We start from the raw sequence: 22,839 nt of genomic DNA, 5'->3' as shown, positions 1-22,839 counted from the left end.
ACATTGGGGAAAATAATTTTGTTGTTGAAATGGCATTGTTAACATATCTGATAGTTTGGGGATGAAATTTAAGATCTTATGCAATTTATATTTACTATTATAAAGTATTGCTGTCTTTTATTTATATTAAAAAGTAGATGATCGATGTTGGGGTTTTTTCCACCCATTTTTTTTATCATCAATTTAATATCTGATTATAGTAATTTAAACTATGAACTTTGTGCTTGGAGAAGAGATGGTTTTAATATTTGAATCTATGCTAAGGTGGCAAGCAGGCCGAATTGGTAGCACACTGGGCTAAATGCTTGGCAGCATTTTGTCCTTCTGCACATTCTGAGTTCAAATTCTGCCAAGGTCAACTTTGCCTTTCATTCTCTTAGGGTTGATAAAATAAGTACCAGTTGAGTACTGGGGTTGATGTAATCAACTAGCCTCCTCCCCCTTCAAAATTGCTGGCTTCGTGCCAAACTCTGTTCCATTATTATTTATTCCACATTTAAGGTGTCAAGCTGGCAGAGTTGTTAGTACGCCAGGCAAAATACTTTGTGGTATTTTGTCTGCCACTACGTTCTGAGTTCAAATTCTGCCAAGGTCAGCTTTGCTTTTCAACTTTTCAGTGTCGATTGAATACGTTCCAATTATGCACTGGGGTCAATGTAATAAACATAATCCATTCCCCCAAGATATCCTTGTGGCAAAAATTTGAAATCCCTATTTGTTTCACATTTCATATGGTTTGATCCCCAGTGATGTAAATAAAGGCAGTGATACACTTGGTTCATAATTATAGGTCCCTAATTATGATTGAAACCCATATCATCATCACCATGACCCTTACATCTACTTATCCATGTTTGCATGGGTTGAATATCGATTTCCCGTAAAGTTCTTTTTTTTTTTTTTTCATTTGTTGTGTTCCTTTGTCGACTGCTTTGTTTACATTCAACATATTCACATTTGAGACTTCCAGTGACAATCTGAGATCAAACTATTTGAAACTGCATAGATGAAAAGATTAAATTAATGGACTGAAAAATTATAATTTTAATAACAAAATCTTATCATGAATATTTAATGTAATTTCTCCTTAAGATTAATAGAAGATATATACCGATTGGTTTCAAAAATATTTGATGATTTATATTCGATATTGGATGTCACTGGATGCCTCATTCATGAATGTGATGAATCTCACAAAATAGTTGACAAAGGAACACAACAAATGCCAATGATTCCATAAGTTTGTATACAACATAGTTCAGTTTTCTGGCATAGATAATTTTTTTTTATTTTCTTCTATTTTAAATTCAGTTACTGAAAAGTCTTGTCAGTTCAGAAACTTATAACATATAAACCTATACTTTTTTTCCATTATCATTTGACAGACCGGGAAAGCCCCCGGCCCATCAGGAATCACTGCAGAGATGCTCAAAATATCTGGCAGTGTTGGCTATAGCCTAGTCACCCGTATTACGAACCAGGTGATACACGAAGGAGTCATACCCAATGACTGGTGTAGCAGCATCATAGTCAACTGCTACAAAGGTAAAGGGGACGCTTTAGATACAAATAATTACAGAGGCATCAAGCTGTTAGATCAGGTTATGAAAGTTACAGAGAGGGTCATAGCCCAACTAATTAGGGAGCGAATCAATTTAGATGAGATGCAGTTTGGGTTCGTGCCAGGTAAAAGCACTACTGATGCCTTATTTCTAGTGAGACAGTTGCAGGAGAAATACCTAGCTAAGGATAAACCTCTGTACCTGGCTTTCGTTGACATGGAGAAAGCCTTTGACAGGGTCCCCCGATCCCTTATCTGGTGGTCAATGAGGAAACTTGGGATAGAAGAATGGTTAGTGAGAGCTGTGCGAGCCATGTACAGAGATGCTGCCAGTAAGGTGAGGGTTGGAAATGAGTACAGCAATGAATTCCGGGTAGAGGTAGGGGTCCACCAAGGTTCCGTCCTCAGCCCCCTATTATTTACCATAGTCCTCCAGGCAATCACAGAGGAGTTCAAGACAGGTTGCCCCTGGGAGCTCCTCTATGCTGATGACCTTGCCCTAATTGCGGAGTCACTATCAGAACTAGAGAAGTTTCAGGTGTGGAAGCAAGGTCTAGAATTGAAGGGCCTTAGAGTCAACCTAGCTAAAACCAAAATCCTAATAAGTAGGAAGGTAGATAAAACACAAACCCCTTCAGGTAGATGGCCCTGCTCAGTATGTAGAAAAGGAGTAGGTAGTAACCCTATAAGATGTACCCGGTGCAAGCTATGGACACATAAGAGGTGCAGCAACATCAAAGGCAGGTTAACTAGCAAGTTAGTTTTTGTTTGTGGCAGATGTTCAGGTGCAATAAAGACTGCAAATAAACAGGAAACAACTTCTATCTCATTCCAGGGTGAAAAACTAGAGGTAGTCGATAGCTTCCGCTATCTGGGCGACCAAGTTAGTAGTGGGGGTGGGTGCGCTGAAAGTGTAGCTGCTAGAATAAGAATAGCCTGGGCAAAGTTTAGAGAGCTCTTACCCCTGCTGGCGACAAAGGGACTCTCACTCAGAGTAAAAGGCAGACTGTATGACGCATGCGTACGAACAACCATGCTACATGGCAGTGAAACATGGGCTGTAACTGCTGAGGACATACGTAAGCTCGCAAGGAATGAAGCCAGTATGCTCCGTTGGATGTGTAATGTCAATGTGAATACCCGTCAGAGTGTAAGTATCTTGAGAGAAAAGCTGAACATTAGAAGCATCAGTTGTGGCGTGCAAGAGAGACGATTGCGCTGGTATGGACATGTGGTGAGAATGGAGGAGGATAGCTGCGTGAAAAAGTGCCACACCCTAACAGTTGAGGGAACCCGTGGAAGAGGTAGGCCCAGGAAGACCTGGGCTGAGGTGGTGAGGCAAGACCTTCGTACATTGGGCCTCACCGAGGCGATGACTACGGACCGAGACCTTTGGAAATGTGCTGTGCGTGAGAAGACCCGGCAAGCCAAGTAAGATCGTTGCCAGTGCCCCTGGACTGGTTCTTGTGCGGGTGGCACATGAGATGCACCATTTTGAGCGTGGCCGTTGCCAGTACCACCTGACTGGCTCCTGTAGGATTTTCAAGCGAGATCGTTGCCAGTGCCCCTGGACTGGCTTGTGCGGGTGGCACATAAAAGACACCATTTCAAGCGTGGCCGTTTTCGTGCGGGTGACACGTAAAAGCACCCACTACACTCTCTGAGTGGTTGGCGTTAGGAAGGGCATCCAGCTGTAGAAACTCTGCCAAATCAGACTGGAGCCTGGTGTTGCCATCCGGTTTCACCAGTCCTCAGTCAAATCGTCCAACCCATGCTAGCATGGAAAGCGGACGTTAAACGATGATGATGATGATGATGATACATTTTTTTAAAGATCTTACTAAGCCAGAGTTGCTAATTGGTCCAACATTCCAAAATGACACAGCTTTATAATCTATAGGATAGTTCTAAGTTAGCATTAAGAAATAAAGGTGTTTTGTCTTTGAATACACAAGTAAATATATTTTTTATTTTCTTCAGTTTTAATCTCAAAGAAGAAACTTTTACATAGATTAACTTGCAAGTTCTATTAAATGAGAAAGAAAGCTCTGTTCTAGCGAACTGTATTTTCTTTCTGTATGACATCAATGAGTATTGAAATTACTCATGGATGTGAATGGTCTTGGAGTAGTTTTATTGCACTCTGTGATTAATGTTTTTCTATTGTTATGAATCATTTTAGTCATTCAACAGAGTGTTTTTAGGTGATGTAATTCAAATATTGATGTTTAATTAGAATTCTCCTTATAAATACTCTCACTATATTTGTTACTTTTCCTCAATGCGATGATTTATTTTATGCTTGTCTTTTTTTTTTCTTTTCTTTTTTTCTTAGGAGGTCGTCGTTTAGATTCTGATTACAAGATAATTGGTAACATTGCTTCTGCTGACTTGAATATAATTATCAAGCCTGAAGATAATGGCGCCATCTATGTTTGCAAAGCTACAAATAATGCAACTGTCAGACCTTTACAGACACAAATACGGCTAAAAGTCTTCTGTGAGTAAGATTGCTTACAAAAGCAACATGTTTTTTCTTTTTAATATTTCATAACCATTGCATTTTCTCACAATTTCTTCATGTCTATAATGAAAGGTAATTCAAATATTCACTGCTAATATGCTAATAAGAAAAACCATAATTACAATTGTCTCTTATTGTGCTCTCAAATTACAATTTTTTCTTTCTTTTTTTTTCTTTTTTTCTTTTTCAAGTTCCACCAGTGTCGGTGAACATTACAACCAAACCAGATCAAGCCAGAGCTGGACAAAAGTATACCCTTACTTGTGAATGCTCTTCTAGTAACCCTGAAGCTGAAATTATCTGGTTACATAATAGTCAAAGGTTGCAAGGCAACAATCTTGCTCTGATGAATGGCAGCAATGGTGGGAAAATAACCATAAATATTTTGGAAATTATTCCTACACCTGATGACCATATGGCTGTTTATGGATGCCGAGCTATCAATCATGCAGTAGATAAAGCTGTTAATGACGGAATTACTCTGGATATATTATGTAAGTTAAAGAATCCCTTATCAAGTTGGGCTCATTCTATTGTTCATTTTTTTTTTTTTTGATACTGGATTATGCAATTTTTTGTTGTTTAATTTTATCGTTTTATCTATTTGATTGGTCTGGAGGAAGGGATTGTGCTTATGGCATTAGCAATCTTTCCAAGACCTGCTAACCAGATAATTTTGATAAAGCTTGAATTTTGCTACTCTTCTTCAGGTTTGTTAAATTAATCACTGAATTTATGTGACAAAACAAACCTTAATGTAATAATGAATACCCAAGTCTCTGTTATGGCTGTTGTGTTATGTAACTGTTATGTAACTGTCTTTCTGCCTCACAAACAGGGTCCACTTTATATTTACAACTGACCAGGTAGGATAAGACAAAATATTCAGCTATAACAAAACAAGTCTTACAATATACATATGTTCAACTTTGTAATGACTATTTTACAATTTTTTAAATCTGAAAACTTATGACCTGTAAAAAAAAATGAAGTATGAGGTACTATTTCTTAAAATCGAGGTTATATTTTCTCATACTTAGTGGTTAAAAGTCTGAAAAAATATATGAGCAACAGTTCCTCTCAGTTTAATAGCATTTCACTACATGTATCAAGGAAACTGTTTCATACTCTACTCTATCCTAAACATGAATAAAATACAAGTTCACACCACAAAACATCTCCAAATATTAGGTCTTACCTCAGTAAAGATCTCTCCCAGCAATCTTTCATTCTCAATATAGTGAAGAGTACATCATAGAGACTGGCCTTCTTCTTCAGTGCCAGAAATCATTTCAGCTTCCTAACAGTTACTAAATACTCTACAAACTTCAAGTGAGATCTGGTGCTTCTTCTATGTATAACAGATACCCTTGACTGCATCAAAAAGTCTGACTGATTGGATATCAGGAAATTGCTCATCGAGATACTGTAACTGTTGACCCAGAAATATGTTTCCTCTACAACTTAATACTGTGGCCTCCACTGCTCAGAACTGGCTGATGTTATGCTACCTCCTCTCAGGCCCTCTCACCACCCTTTCTTGCACCACCCTTATTATGACCATCGTCTTAGAATTTCCACTGACCACTGTAGTCTTTCTGCTCCAGAATGTTGACCTTTTGCAATTCCTTTCCTCCCCATGGATTACATGTTACTGAAGATGAAGCATCAAGTATTTAATCTCACAGATCTTGGTTTCCAAATGCTATGAACACAACCCCTTCCTTTATATATGTGTGTGTGTCTGTGTGTGATAGTGTTTCAGATACCAATTCCAATGCTGCTGTGATGAATTTTCATCTCTTCTTGATAGTGTGCTATTAACGCAGCATATCCATAAAAGATGTCATTTCAGGACAAATACTGCTGTAACTGGCCTATCAACTGTGTAACTACATTATGTATGATACATAGATAGCTATGAAATAATTTTGATTTTTATCAAAGCTCTGTATGAAATGCTTTGTTAATGTAGAAATAAATATGATAGAAAAAAATTTACTTTTTAATAGTCAAATATTTAACATTATCAAATTATTAATGTTTTGAAATAAATACAACCGTGTTTATTAATAAATGAATATTTTGATTTTCTGTTTTAGTTAAACCAGTCTTCAATACACTGATACCCCACAAAATCAGCATCTTAGAAGATGAATGGAAATCTGTGAATTTTAGTGTAAGAGCGAATCCGGAGAAAGTGAGGTACAGCTTATGGCGAGACGGCCGTGTGTTGAAATTACCTCGGAATTTCCTTCTTGATGATGATGGTCTCTTGAATTTAACCAAAGTTAAGCAGAAAGATAGTGGTGATTATCAAATAAAAGCAGTTAATAAAGAAGGTGCCACATTTTTAAACTTCACAGTTGATATACTCTGTAAGTATTGGTGGTTTTTATTTTAATACCCTTTATGAAATCATGATAAATAGGTTGTTTTTATTATTTTTTTGATGTGTGCTCTGTATCTGCTTTACTTATTGTGTTAGATTACTAACTTCATCTAACTGTATGTTTGTTTGTCCAAAGAAATAAGTTTTTGAGCTCTTTACCATTACTGCTATCTCAGCACTTCAAAACTTCGCTCTTCAAAGAAGAATTTTTGCTCAGAATATCACAACTCACATCTCCCAATAGAATACAAACTTAAAAACATCGATGGTATTTCACCAGTGCTGGCCATCTCTTATTTCCTGGGACTCTGGTTTTATTTGTTGTTTAAGTTCATTTTCTATCATTTACTTGTTTCAGTTATTAGACTGTGGCCATGCTGGGGCACCACCTTGAAGAATTTTAGTCAAACAACTCAACCCCATTACCACTTTTTTTAAGCCTGTTACATATTCTAATAGTCTCTTTTGATGAACTGCTAAGTTTACCAACACCGGTTGTCGAGTGGTGAAGGGAGACAAACACAGTCACAAAGACACACACACATATGATGGGCTTCTTTCAGTTTCATCTACCAAATACACTCACAAGGTTTTGGTCAACATGTGGCTATAGTAGAAGACACTTGCCCAAATCGCCCCACTGTAAGATTGAACCTAGAACCATGTGATCGGGAAGCAAACTTCTTGCCACACTTGCACCTATATGTCTATTTTAAAAAAAAGTAGACATTTTTGTTTCTTAGTCAGAGGTGGACAGTTTGCACTCATGACCTTTGCAAGGTGTGAAACTGATTTTGATTTAGATGAAACATTTGATCGACTGTCCAAAAACAGTTATGGTTTAATAGATTTCCTCATAATTTCCATCTCCCCTAATTTCACTCCAATGGCTTGTATTGACCTAATGCTTTGTTGGAAGTCATTTGCTCTTGGTGGCACACAATAGAATCAAATCATGTGCCATTTAAATTTCATGTGTCATTTAATTTTCATAAGCATGTGACTTTGATTTCCTTCACAAGACTTTTGTTGAGTCAAATCTATGATGGAAGACACTTGCTCAAGGTGTCCATTGAGAAGGTCTAACATAACAGTGAAATGAGCTTCTTAATCACAGAGCCCTGGTTGCATCTACAAAATATCCAGGTGTAAACATAGTTTGATGCCCACCACAATGGAATGAAAAGTTAAGGATTAATACTATGATCCAGTGTGGTTCACTAAAGAAGGATTGTAAAAGTATAATACAACCTACACTAGTTTGTCCTGCTGGGTGTGTTGTGTGGAACATTTTTAATAATATTAAATGGCTTTTGGAGAGTATTACCCTTGTTATTCAACCTTCTGGAGCCCAATGTTGCTAATTCTCAATGTTCATTTGTTGGGTGTCTGCTTATATTTTCTCTCACTCTCTCTCCATATACATCCCCTTTAGTCAGTCTTCCATGTTGGCCTTAGAGCTTTCTATTCACTTATTTTTCTTTTTTCCCTTCCTCTCTCTCTCTCTAGTTTTAATGTTTAATCTTGATTTTAGGTTTTGATTTGTGAAACTTTCAAGACTCTGAGAGAGAAAGAGGAATTAAAGTTTTAATCCTTTTTAAAAAAAAAATGCTGTTTTTTTTGTTTGTTTTTGTGTGTTATTCTTCTGAGGATTCCAATGCAATTTGTGAATGTATGGCAGGGAGCCAATGGAAACTGCTCTAATTCCAGAAGTTCCATAAATATTTCACTAATAAACTAACTATATATTCTGTGTAAAAGAAGAAAGTAGTAGTATTCTGGATGTTATTATTATTATTATCATTATTATTATTGTTATTATTGTGCTTATTTTGGATGTCAGTCCTAATGTAATATAACTATGACTCAAAACTTCAAAGCTTAACTTGGGAATGTAAAAGTTTAGCATTTATTGTTTGTATGATTATCAAGATTGTAGTTTTCTTTTTCAAATAATGTCAAAGCTTAGCATCTGTGATTGTATTTATCTATTTATTTCATCTCTGTACCTGTTGATGTTTAGTGTTATCAGTGGATTGAAATCTAGTCTTCTGATATCTGTAGTTTACAAAAGCTTCTGGAAATCTTTGAAAATTATTCCATAGGGAAATTTATTTTAAAATAGTTATCTGTTTTGTTTTCTCTTTTCAAGTTAGAGTTAATCTCAGCATTTCAGAGAATATTATCAACATCATCCCTGTTTTGCTTTCATTCAATACAAACAAATGTTGCAGGCTAATTGTTGCATTTTGAAATGTACTTAGTTGCTTTTTGTATAAAACTCTTATGACTGATATTCTTAAAAACCAACTTTTGAACTAGTCTTAAAGAAATAATATTACCTAATTACTGCAGCATTGTTCTTCATTAATGATGAAGTAATTTCCATTTAGTTCTAGCTGTTTTACTACCCGGCATACAAAAATGAAACCAGATATTTTTGCTGTCCATCAACTAGTTTATATCACTGCTGTTATAATCTCTGAAACAATATGGGCCATAAAAATGTTTGATCTGATTCACAGTCTCTATACATTTTTCATCAATGATAATCACAATACATTTGATTTCCCTCTTTTCATCTTGGCAATATGCCATCCATGTCTTATCTACTTATGTGTAAAGTATTTGAACTCATTATCCAATAAGATCAATGGAACATTCCCAATATCATACGTACTGTTCCAGTGATTTGGAAATTGACTTTGCAGTCTTTTCATTGCAGTTTACTAAAATATTTTCATCTTAGTTTTAAATTTCGTTTCCTTTTATTACAGATGCTGCTAACATTACACACATTTCAACTCCTGTCATTGAAGATGAAGGAGGCATTGCTTACTTGGAGTGTATAGCTGAAGCAAACCCAATGAGTGACAATATGGTTGGATGGACAAGAGACAGCTATGATATGTCAAGAACTCGGCAGACTTACGATAAAGGCAGCTCCTCTTTAACTGTCTACGAATTGTCACGAACTGATGCTGGAACTTTCACGTGTTCGGCATATAATGGATACGGCAAGGTAGTCACTCGAGTAGCTCAACTCATAGTTAAGTGTAAGTATTTCTGCTTCGTATAAGCATCTGTAATAGCATCAAAAGTTAGTTATGCTGTATTCAATGATAAATGTGATATTTTTGATGAATGAGAGAAAACTCAATCACTCTGAATATCAAATTGGACTTCGATTACATTCTGTATATCATCACCATTGTTTTACATTTGCTTTCTATGCTAGTATGGGTTAGACATGTTTCCACAGTTGAAATTAATATATATTCGGTGAGTACTGCTCACCCTAGATAGATTGGAAGGTTGTATCACTCTCATGTGTTTCATTTTATATAAGCAATGTTATAGAGACGTGGGTGGTAAGAGAAAGAGTTATGAAAATAAACAACTGTTTGTTGTAGAAATTTGTGAATATTTTCGACACTGACGTTGGTTTTTGTTATGGTGATTGCAAGACAATAGATTTTTCCCAGTCTTAGACAATGAAAAACAATACATTTTAAATTTCCATTCCATTCCAATGTACTTCCATGCAGCGCTGATGATGAAATTTATCTATATCAAATAATAATGCCTAATCTAATATTAATGCATTAGAAAAAGATAGTTAATTATTAACAGCAAATATATCCATCATTGTCAAAAAGACACTCACACAGTTTCCATTCAATAAACTATTCACAAGTCAACTTAACATTTGAAACAGTTTATCTTAATCTACCGAATGAATTTTGTCTGCATTCTGCTACTACTACTACTACTACAATAAAATGGACATAGATGAAATAATATTTTGATAAAAGATAAAATATGGATAGAAGGAATATTGCTTGTTGAATTTTTTTAATGAAAGATGTTATGAATTATTTGCTGAAATTAATCATTTGATTAAGGCTATTGATAACAGTTGGTAGATACAGGGGGCAAAATTATTGCTGGTTTCAGTTGAGAAGATCCTTAAAGAATATCTAAGGTTTGAATATCACTGCCAAATCTCTCCTAAAGGAGCAGTTGCTGAGTATCTGCAGAGCAGATCATAGTTGAGTAGTATATAAGACAAAGCAGAATATATTGTTGGAAAATTGGTGTTGATATAAACACAAAAGCTGGCGCTAATAATTTGATCAATACTGTTGTGGTTAATTATTCACCGCAAAAATATAAGCATATGATTTTGTATTGAATCTCGTATTGAATGCATAAATTTATGAGTATTGAATATATATGGAATTTTTTTGGGGGAAAAAAATATTATTCATATCTAATACATTGTTTTTAGCTTTGAAAGGAAAAGCATTTTGATATCAAGAATAAGATTTAAGAACAAAAGATGGAAAAATGATAATAAAATGTGTATTACCTATAAGTAGTATTATAGGTAACGTACATTGTTTTTGACTAAACATTTTTGACTTACAATGAAATGTATTCTTTCTTTTGGATAAAGTTATTAACAATAACAGTCACATATTTATCATTCATGTCAAATTAGTGAAATATATTTTTTTCCATAGCCACATTTGATGATAGATATTTTTCTATTTTCATCAAATGTTTGTTTGTTCATTATAAGCTAATCCTGTAATACATCCAGTGATTTTTTTTGTTTTTGTTTTTTTTTGTACATTTTTGTTTCTTGCATATTTTACATACATTTCTTTTTTACTGTATTTTAATTCAGAAGAATGGAGTGACATCTGTAGAAACTAGTTTTGTATATTTAGAAGCAACTTCATTGAAAATCACTGAGTTAGATTCTATATATAAAACTGATTATTGTGCACAATTCTGAAGGTGGGAGATAGTCATGGCTAGTTACAGTTTACACCTACTAATAGTTGCAATATAATGAAAGTACAAGCCAACAAAAAAGCCTCTGCACGGTCACTTAACTTGCAAGAAATAGCAGCCAAACTCTAATCAAACCATTATTGTCTTAAAAAAATGCTGTGTCGACGCCCCAAGTGAAGAAGTAGGATCGACCAAGACATGCAAATAAAGGTAGTCTGACCATTGTAGGGGTGGACTGACAGTGGACTGACAGTTGAGTAGCCGTCATGTAGCGGTTGAGCAGAGATCATCCAAAGGTGCTAGATAGCATAACAAAAATGGAAAAAACAAAACGGGATGTTAAACAGGATGAAAAAACAAAACGGGATGCTGGACTGCTTTTTATAAGAGGTCTGCTCAATCAGGACTGACCACAACACATAAGATGACATTTTGTACACACTATAAGGTACTTTACATGTTAATAAAGTAAGAATACAGTCGTTGTCTCCATAGTCCAGTGGTTGAGCATTGGTCATGTAAATTAGGATTTTTGAATTTGATCCTCAATAGGGTCTTCTGTCAAGATATAACAATCTAATGAGGGAACATTTCTGCAGTCATTTGACCTGATAGAAATAGCATCCAAAGGTGGCGAGCCGGCAGAAACGTTAACGCGCCAGGCGAAATGCTTAGCGGTATTTCGTCTGCCGTTACATTCTGAGTTCAAATTCCGCTGAGGTCGACTTTGCCTTTTATCCTTTCGGGGGGTCGATAAATTAAGTACCAGTTATGCACTGGGGTCGTTGTAATCGACTTAATCCCTTTGTCTGTCCTTGTTTGTCTCCTCTATGTTTAGCCCCTTGTGGGCAATAAAGAAATAAGAAATAGCATCCAAAATTCTCTTAAATGTCACCCTACCATTTTAAAAGAGAAAGACAGAGTGGATAATGTAGTTCTAGATACACATTGTGTGCAATAAAGATGAGATAGTTCTATATTTAAGAGATGAAGAATTATGTATATTATTTACATTATTTACATTTGACAGATATTTGTCCTCATCTTGTTTGTTGTTAACCAGAGGGTATATCAACCGAAACGTTGCGTTAACAACAAACAAGATGAGGACAAATATCCGTCAAATGTAAATAATGTAAATAATGGAAAAGACGAGGTAATCGTGATTAGAACAGCTTTGATTATAGGGCTGCTCAGGCAGGAGTGATTTGAACCTCAATATTGCATGGCAGACTTAATCCGACATCTGTTTTAAGACTACTGCCTAACCTTTGGGTACCTTTTAATAAAGTTCACTCAATTGGTTGCATTCAAACCAGATCTTCCATCTGAAGATAACTTCCTTTCTGCCCACTGACTGTCAAAACCCGCCAAAAGAGCCACTCAAAGATCCAACAAGAATATTTTAACCTTAGTCTTGATTTAAAGAATTAAAGCTAATGAGGTACTTCAGACTTATATTTCCATATGAAGAATTGGTATTATATTCATTGCTTGCTTCTGCCTCTTTTGAATAGATCCACCACAAATCGACCAATCACGGCAATATGCAAAAGCAGCAAGTGAAAAAGGAGGAACAGCAACTTTGATCTGTAAAGCAGATGGAGCCCCTCTTATAACGTTTTCCTGGTCAAAGGTAATACTTTTAACTATTTAATGAGCAGCAAATGAGTTAATTTCATCATTTTCTTTCAGCGTGGAAATATATATGGCACTTGTGCCAGTGTGGCACGTGAAAAATATTCGAGCGAGATTGTTGGCAGTGCCGCTGGACTGGCTCCTGTGCAGGTGGCATGTAAATAAGACCATTTGAGCATGGCCATTGCCAGTACCGCCTGACTGGCCCTCGTACTGTGGTTAGCATTAGGAAGGGCATCCAGCTGTAGAAACTCTGCCAGATCAGATTGGAGCCTGGTGCAGCCGTCTGGTTCACCAGTCCTCAGTCAAACTTCCAACCGATGCCAGCATGGAAAGCGGACGTTAAACGATGATGATGATGATGAAATATGTTTGCCATTTAGTACTGAATGGATTTTTGCCTTATTTGTTCCTCTTTTTGTATATATCAATTCTCAGTATTGAATTTTGGCTTCTATAATATTTTTCAGACTTGTGTGTTAACCTATTTATCCAGCACCTCCAGTTCTCTTCATTCTGGTTCTTAAGACAAACTTCCATAATCTTAATTTGATATCTAACCTACTTAAAAGTTAACTCCCTCGTTTGCACAGACTCGTCATTCAATAAGAAATAAATCAAAATGAAAAGGAATTCTGTCAGAAAATGGGAATAATTGCTGCTGGGGATCTTTCTTTGATACCCCCTCTTAATCGTTGCTTACTAAAAATTAATACAACCTGTATATAAATAGTCCTTGATGCTTTTTTTTTTCTGTATGTTTTGTAAAGAAAGCTACCTAGGTAATTAACGAACTTACATTCGTTACAAACTCTTCCCACCTCAACCAACAAGTGACTAGCTAAATAGTTTTCAGTCTGCTAGAACTCGTTGCCAAACTTGCCTCATATCATTCATTATTTCTTTAAAAAGAAACCAACCCCCTACAAAAAAAAGACATGCTGCATAATTACTACTAAAACATCTTTGATCATAGGCCTCATTGACCAGAGTTGACCTGGGGTTAAACTACTATCTTTGATTTGCTCCACCCTTAAACTGATAACTGAGCTTTGCTTTTTTTTTATTATTTTATTAAAATCGCTGCTTTTCTTTGAATTCCTTAATCCAGAAAAAAAAAAATTGCTTGCAGTATCTGTCCGTCAACTCTGGTGTACTTTATTAATCTACCTATATATAATCTACATATATATAATCTACATATATATACATATATTCTGTATATCTTATCTTCTTTCTTCGGAGCATCATACATTCAGGCTTTTCTGAAACACATATCTGTTTACAGAAAGCATTAACTTCACAAAATAATTTATCTGTTCTGCCCAGTCATGCAAGAAAAAAGCTCTTCTTGCTGCTATTAACTGTTGACTTGTTTACCTCTGTGCCACAGGTCTATTGAAATGGAGTTCAAAGAAGATACTTTAACATCAACAAGAAAAAGAAAACCCTCTGTAAATTATAAATTTGTGAAATTAAAAGAAAAACAAGTATATGGTACTAATAATAACATAATGTGAAAAACACTTCTAATAAGCATTCCTGCATGTAGTTTCAGGATATTTAGCTACAGCAATTTAAATGACAAATGATCTGAAAGCAGAGCAATGAATGATAAATGTAGCCTTAAGGGACTTTAAGTACTATAATCATCTCAATAACCTTAATCCAACAATGTATAGAAGTTCAATTTTGTAAGTTGGCTGATTGCCTTTCGTTCTTTTTTTTGTTTTTGTTTTCTCTCTTTTTCTTTCTCTCTTTTTTTTTAATCAAGAATGAAGAGCAAATAATTTATCTAAAAGTGCCAGAGGAACTGCATTTAGAATCAGTTTTAACCCTTTCATATTTAAAGCTATTAGAAGTGCTTTATATTGCTATTGTTATGATAAACCACAATGATCTCCTAAACTAGGAATAAAGCCACTTTCGTGTATGATTGTTTCTTATTTGAATTAATCTCAGTATATTACTGCTACTTATTCTATCAGCTTCAAATAAATCAGACACAAAGAGAATTCAAGTAAAATCAAAATTAGCTACACTATGGTTAACCTCCTTGTGTCAATACTGTCCGCCTAAATAATGTTACCGAGAAGAATTGAAGAGACAGAAATAATACATTAAATGTGAGATTCTCTCTCAAATATATTGTCAAAACTTTTGGTAGCATGACTCCAGTTGAGAGTGGAGTGGTGGGGGATTCAAACATCAGCATTAACTCGTAAGTGGTTCATAGAACATACCCACACGTGCATGCATCCATTTCACTTTACTTACAAGATTGAAAGGTAAGCATAAATGTGGCTGTATGGTTGAGGAGTTTGTTTGGTTTAGGGTCAGTTCCATTGCATGGTACCTTGGACAAGTCTCCTATCACCTCACACTGAGCCTTGTGAGTGGATTGAGTAGATTGGATTTAGTCTACTGTATGTTTATACATGTACATGCACATGTGAGTGGAGACGCAATGGCCCAGTGGTTAAGGCAGCAGACTCACAGTCATAGGATCGCGGTTTCGATTCCCAGACCGGGCATTGTGAATGTTTATTGAGCGAAAACACCTAAAGCTCCACGAGGCTCCGGCAGGGGATGGTGGTGAACCCTGCTGTACTCTTCCATCATAACGTTCTCTCACTCTTACTTCCTGTTTCTGTTGTGTCTGTAATTCAAAGGGGTCAGCCTTGTCACACTGTGTCACACTGAATATCCCCAAGAACTACGTTAAGGATACACGTGTCTGTGGAGTGCTCAGCCACTTGCACGTTAATTTCATAAGCAGGCTGTTCCGTTGATCAGATCAATTGGAACTCTTGTCGTCATAACCGATGGAGTGCCACCAGTTCCTGTGGGTAGCCAATCTTAAATTCCTCTGTTATAACCTAGAGGGCCATGATGAATTGGAGAGGACTGAAAACTGAACCTTGGTGAACACCTGTCTGTTCACCAAATTTATCATTGTACTAATGACTAACCATTACTTTCCATCTTGGATTATTTCAAAATTGTTGCCTGTGATATTTGCTTAATCCCAACATCACTTAATGTCAGCTCTCCCTGCTGGCATGGGTTGGACTCTTCCATGCAATTTTTAATTTCAATAATGCTAAGTTTCAAAACATTTTCTCATAACTGAAAAAGGTATTATACTATTTCAGTGTTTTTAAAATTTTTAAGCAAACCGATGACAGGAAATTTATTATTATACAATATTACTCATGGAATGCAATAAAGAAAACATTCTTTTAGTCTAATTTAAACTTTGAACACAGCAAACTTTATGGGTTGTGTTTCAGAATTTATTGTCTTCAATTTATATTTTGTTTCTCCTCAAGCAAAAAGTCAAGTTGTTTTGTTTTTTTGTTACAAAAATTACTTTGAAAAAAAATGTTCATAGGAATTCTGTCAATTCGAGATGTGTGTGTATAAGTTGTTTTATGCTGTCTAATCAGTAGCTATCAGCAACCAGTAAGTGAATGTTGTTGGAGGGTTTGTTTTTTTCCTTTTGATATTTTTTCTCCATATTGTTATAGGTTTGGTAGGTTTCCCTATTCCAATGTAATGCTGTACAATTTTAGATCCATGTTATTACAACTATGCTGTTTTGCATCTCCATATTATCATGAATTAGAGCAAGTTTGCATCTAATAACATTGTTGACATGTGTAATGTGTTTGCCAAAGGCATACTACATTGTTTTGTGTATTACCCTAGCATATGATTTATAAACTGTGCTTTACCTTGTCGCAATAACTTGAGGAAACAATAAGAAACCATTTCTTATTTCACTTTACATTCCTTTTTGGTGGGGTGGGGGGTGGGGGGGATTTCATTAGGAAGTTTACCAGATAGATAAATATAGAAAAATCACTTGAGACAAGCTACTTGAGAACCGTGATTTTCTTTTACCACTCAAGTTATCTCGTTCATTTTATTTCTTTTAATTTTGGAAAGCTTTTGAGGAATTGAAGTTCATTCTCAGAATGTTATGGCATTACATACACATATGTTTTTAATTTAAAGATTTTTAGTTCTTAACTTTAAAGAATCCATGAAATTTAAGTAACAAAGTAAAATTATCAAATAATTAAAGTACAATGCAATGAAAGTTGGAAATTTTCCACTCTTCCAACATTAGAATAAATTTGTAAATGAAAGTATTAGAAAGTTAATGCACACTTCAATTTATTTATAATCATTTTCCCTATTAGCAGAAATTGATTACTCTAATTACATTGTCATACCTATATTTTAGGCTCCTTACTCAATATCAGGTTAATGGAAATTTTACCTTAATGTTTTTTTATCACCAAGCGTTTGTAAATATTAATCTGTTTCTAAATTAGTCTTTTTAGCATATTATAAGGGTGTGTCAAATCTAATTTGTTCAAAAAAAGAAAAAAATGAACTCCATTTGTTAATTGGTTTAATGTCATCGATTTGACTATTTCCTCTAGTAACTGAATACAACTTATACTTAAAATACTACAAACTCATTTCAGTGTCGTGTAGGTGGGCCATACACTTTTCATACTAGCAAATTACTTTCTTTTCTCCACCACTCCCCATAATGGTGTTTGTTCAAAAAGTAAAGGAACAAGGGTTTTTTTTTTTCCTGTGTTTAAACTACAACCCTGAAATAACTTTGATACTATGCATTTTATGTTTTATCTCTTTTTAAATTAATTAAACAAATTAATATTTCCCCTTCCATTAAATCAAATAAATGAGCATAAATTTTTTAAATTATCTGTAAGTCTAAACATTTCTGATACACTTCTCCTGAATTTTAACAAAACAGAGAATCAATAAAATTTATACCAGGGGAAGAGGTTAGTGCCATAGAAACAAAAAATGTTGAAGAACTTGGTAAAGCTCAGTGCTGTAGAAACCAAGAGCTAGGGTAAAGTGGTATAGCTCAGTCTTACTAAAGGCAAAGAGTAGGAAAACTGGGTGAAGAATCATGTATGGAACAAATGAAAGTGGCAAGATAGTTATAAAAGCATTGCAATGATAGCCATTGACTGGTCAGTTTCATTCAATGAAGTTAACAGTTTCTGTTATTTAGGTGATGTAAAAGGTGGTGGATGCTGGTGTAATGAAAGCATAGAAGCCAGTGTAACACATGGATGCAAAAAAGATAAGTGAGCTGTTGTTTGTGTGGCAAGAAGCTATTAATCTTGCAGTACAAAGGGTAGATTGCAAAGTAGTGAAACATGGGCCTTAAATGTAAGAGATTTGTAGAAGCTAGAAGTGAGCATCACTCATCTGTTTGATGTTTTATGTTAACCTGCGTGGATGATAGAGCACACATAGATTGACTGTAAAGGTATCGGTTAATGTATTCAGGTGAGGCAAATGCGTTCAAATAGACATAAGATGCTGCTGATGGATATTGGATAAAAGAGAGTCATTCTGTAAAAGAAAGATATCCACAACAGAGGGAGACACAAGATGAGAAATGGTAAGGGAGCAAGATAACAAAGGATCAAATGGAATGGTATGATACTGTATGACACCCATTTCCACCTCATGCCATACAGAGACAGAAAAACATTGTTAAAGCTTCGAGAATATTCTCTCAAATTTAAATGCTGCTTCTAGAAATGGATCCAAGTAGTACCATTTCGGTTCTAATCTACTTTTGACTCAGATTGGAAATTTAAGAACACCTTGCTGCAGCAGTCTTTCCTATTTGAGAGATAAGCAAGAACATCCACATTATTTTTCACTATTTCTAAAGGAAATTGATCTTGAACAGATTAATAGGTGCTAAGGGATCAAAAGGAGTAACACTTTCTACTAATCTTATCATGTTGTTCACTCAATGCTGCTCTTGCGTACAGGCAAATTATAGCAATTTCAAAAATACTGAAAACAGATGACTAACAGAAATAATTCTAACCACTCGGTGCTCGTAGGTTGCAGAAAACAATAAAAGATATTTAACAGGACAAAGTATAGAAGATTCCATCTCTCTCATATTGTTTCACGAAAATTTGTTATATTAAAAACCTGTTTATTTCCATCAGTATAATAGTGTATATGTTTTTCTTTTATTTCCGAAAAATTAGCTTATATTAATGTATATAAATATTTGAATTGTCTGCATAAAGTATACAATTAGAAAATTTTATGTCATTATATTAATTTTAGAGTACATTCTTGACACAGTAAAAGTTGATTAAAATGCTAGATATTGCAGTCAATAACAATTTCTTTCAGTTCATGTATTAGACATAAACAGCTGGTGGAAAGAACTTTTCATAAATTACAGTCATTAGAGTAATGAATTAAGTAAGAAAAAAAGAAATTGAAGATATTACTGTTTGTTTTAGGAAATTAGGTTGTGTTTGCATTGGAAAATAACTTCCCCTCTCTTGGTTCAACTTCTGTTTTAAATATTAGTGACCTATTTTCAATTTCAATTTCATTTTGCATATTTTAACCAATATTTCCTAGTTTTTGATTTTCATTCTCTAATTAATAACTGCAATAAACTTCTTTTAAAACAAATAAGCATTGGCATGGTTTAAGCAAATAATCTTTATTCTATCTATTTATCTATCCACTTACCCAAACATAGGCTCTTGGAAATACTGGTCTTCGTATGGCCTACATGATAAAACCTTATGTTGGTGATAAATAAAGTGGAAAATAGGGCACCACCATTGCAAATCAATAGTTTATTGATAGTGTTTTACTTGTGATGGTTATCCAGTGTTAGTTTTCTTCTATTTTGGATTCATTAAACAAAGTATCCTTTCAAAGAATTAAAACTTCATGTTTTCTCTTCTATTGTTATGCTTGCATGACATGGCAATAGAAAAACCAGCATTTCTAAATTTTCCTCTATTATTACTGTGTTTAATAGTATCATTGTTTAATTTGATTATTAATTTGGTCATTAATAACATCATTGTTTACGTATATTTGTAAATGTGAATATCTTATGAAAGTATATTAAACGTCTCCTTCACTTCCAAACATAGTTTGAATGCAGGAAATCCATGTAAAGAATTTATAGTAATTAAGACAAAAACGAATCTCAGAAATAGATTTCATTTACTTCCTAAATATTTCTAAACTATTCAAACTAATTTTCAAAGGTTGTTTGTCATTGTATTATGAACATATTAGAATCAAGCTCAATATCTTGATTCAATGTATATATATTTCCATAGAGATATTTTGACTTCTGTATTTGTCTGAATATTATGTATGCTACCAACTATAAATCCAGTTGTAATTTACTACAACTGGAATTCTGTTAATACGGTGGGGTGGTCATAGTTAGAAACATTAACTGAATGTTTTCTCTCATCAGTTAACTCTGAGCCAAGCAGAGTTAGAAATGATTAGTCAATAAGAACATCAAAACCCTGAGATTTTAAAGATAATGAAATGTGTATTAAAAAGATTAAAAAAACAAATTGATGAACAGCCTAATTAGTACTGCAGCCATTTTAATGTGCATCCAGAATTCTCTGTAAATTGCTTAGTACTAACAAAGAAATCCAACCATGGAAACCAGGCCAAAACTTTTTACGTACAAGTAATCTCCAGCTTCTCAATGTATTAATTCAAGATAACATCCATTATCAAGATTGGTATTAACTTTGAAGAGGAACCTACTCAATGCATAACATGTTCCATCCATTCCAACATAAGTAAACAGGTGTAAGATGATGACAATAGTGTGTTGATATAGTCTACACGTTGTCATCCTCATCATTTTAATACCTACTCTTTTATGCTTGTGTCTAGATCAGATGGAATTTGTTGAGGCAGATTTTCTGTGGCTGGATGCCTTTTCTCTCACTAACTCCAAGTATACTACTATTTCTTCATGGCCCAACATGTTGTCACCAAAAAATCAGAAACACTGCTTTGCATGATGTTTAGCATGACATCCATACAAGAACATACACGTTTCATGGGCACTTTTCAGTCTCCCAAATCCACCCAAAAGGCTTTTGTCGGCTTGGGTCTGTAGTAGCAGACACTTAGCAAAAATTCCATGCAGTAGGATTTGACATGAAACTGCATAGTTTGAGAAATAAACTTATTCACCAGGCAGCCATGTAATATATAAAATCTTCAAGCTATAAGAAAGAGAGGTTGATGCTAATCTAAGAAGTTTTCTTTCTCCTCTTATTTTATTTTACAATGGAGTTTAACCAAGTTTAAATTTATTATTGTTTCACATTCAACTTCACTATTTATTCATTCTTATATTGTCATTAAATAGTCCAATACATTTAATAGTTCCTGTTATTGAATAATTTGCTTGCATTTATTAGTATCTAGTTGGCATATTGTTCTTGTTAGCTTTGGTTTATTATGCTATATGGTTTCATTGAAAATAGTTTGTTGGAAATTTCTCTATACAGAGGGACAAACAGCTCTGAGAAAATGTTATTTTTTCATAAAACAGAAATTGCAGTCTACTTTCAGTTTCTGGTTGGACTTTTTTTTCTCAATTGTTAACTAATGGTTATATAGAAAGCATGAAATATCATCCTCTATATTTACTCAAAAATTACGCACTTCCAGTTACATCACAGGGACAGATGGGTCATGCCAGTTCAATGTATCCCTTTATACTATAAAAAATTCTTCAGTAATGCCTTAACAACTTCGTTAATTTCAGAATTGTGTGTGTGTGTGTTTATACATAATACTTACATCTATTCAGTATAGTTTCTTAGTCAACTTGATAGGAATTATGTCTAAGTTGCCAAATAAATGAATGGTTGTCACTCATCATCTATATTCTTTCATACTTCACTGAGGAGGACTAATAAGATTAAAATATGTCAGAGACTGTCGGCATATTTGCCAGAGATTTGACCCACTTAATGCTTCCTTTCAATTTTTGTATAATTTGGATTTCAGAATTGTTTCACTTGCCTTCCTTGACAATAATGTACCGTTAAAACAACTGATTTTTACTCTAGATTATGGGTATAATTTGGGCCAAAGAAACATTTCTTTGGTCAACTATTTTAAGTATGTTTGGCTTAACTAAAAATTAAAATGAAATTGCTTTTATCCGAGTCTTCCCATTTACTCACTGTTTATTATGGATAACATTTTTTATTGTTTTGTTCATATCATCTTTATTGTACTCTTTTACTTGTTTCAGTCATTTGACTGTGGCCATGCTGGGGCACCACCTTTAGTCGAGCAAATCGACCCCAGGACTTATTCTTTGAGAGAGATTATTGCTAAAGTAATAACTTATAACTTTGTAGGTTGTGGGTTTTATTTCTTTTTTGTTGCCATCCCTCAAGCAACATCTTGTTTTCATATGCATTCAGGCAGCTTTTGTTTACAATAAAGGTGTTGATTTATGTATTCCTTTCGGAAAACACAGCTGGTTCTGTCTTTGATTAACTTAATTTTTGTTGACTTTCTCTTTAAGATAATTCTCCAGTTTTGGACAAACTGATATTTATTTTATATTGCTGCTCTCGTTTAGATGTTTCTGAGATAATTTATTGCTAAAGTAATAACTTATCAAAGTGTAACTTTTCCTCACTTGCTGTTTTTGATTATTTAACTATATTCTTTGACTGCCTGGGGCATCATGCTTTTACATATATACTGATATCAGAATTTTTTTCCATTAGATTTCTCGGAAATACAGACATCAAAAAATATTTCTTGCTGTCTTTCTCATATGTTATATTGGGAATTGCCTGAAAAGTAAGCCTGTTGAAAGACATTATAGAAAAGAAGCATCTCTCATTGTGAACATTAGCCTAAGTTTAGCCAGTGTAGGAACTTCAAAGCCTCCATCTCAACACCTTGCCATTTTAAATAAAAAAAAAAAAAGAGAGTTACACTGGACAACTGAATTCCTGATGTAAAAAAAAAAAAATGGGTGGCCATAGGCCAAGGCTGATGTAGATCTAAACA

At 34.4% G+C, this 22,839-nt stretch overlaps 1 protein-coding gene across 12 annotated transcripts in view; it reads left to right on the top strand.

The window, feature by feature from the left end:
* The window catches only part of LOC106873723 (nephrin), a 722,597-nt gene that overhangs the window by 629,959 nt on the left and 69,799 nt on the right, over positions 1-22,839 (top strand). For all 12 annotated transcript variants that reach the window (XM_089352173.1, XM_089352163.1, XM_089352167.1 and 9 more), the window contains 5 exons: positions 3,897-4,061; positions 4,277-4,579; positions 6,188-6,463; positions 9,255-9,533; positions 12,798-12,916. In XM_089352173.1, coding sequence (XP_089208299.1) covers positions 3,897-4,061; positions 4,277-4,579; positions 6,188-6,463; positions 9,255-9,533; positions 12,798-12,916 — 1,142 coding nt within the window. The remainder of the gene's footprint in view (positions 1-3,896; positions 4,062-4,276; positions 4,580-6,187; positions 6,464-9,254; positions 9,534-12,797; positions 12,917-22,839) is intronic.

This window comes from Octopus bimaculoides, chromosome 5 (genome assembly GCF_046866305.1).
Source record: "Octopus bimaculoides isolate indiv1 chromosome 5, ASM4686630v1, whole genome shotgun sequence".
NCBI lineage: Eukaryota > Metazoa > Mollusca > Cephalopoda > Octopoda > Octopodidae > Octopus > Octopus bimaculoides.
Note: the sequence above shows the minus strand (reverse complement) of the source record. Positions and strands in the feature narration are given on the sequence as shown.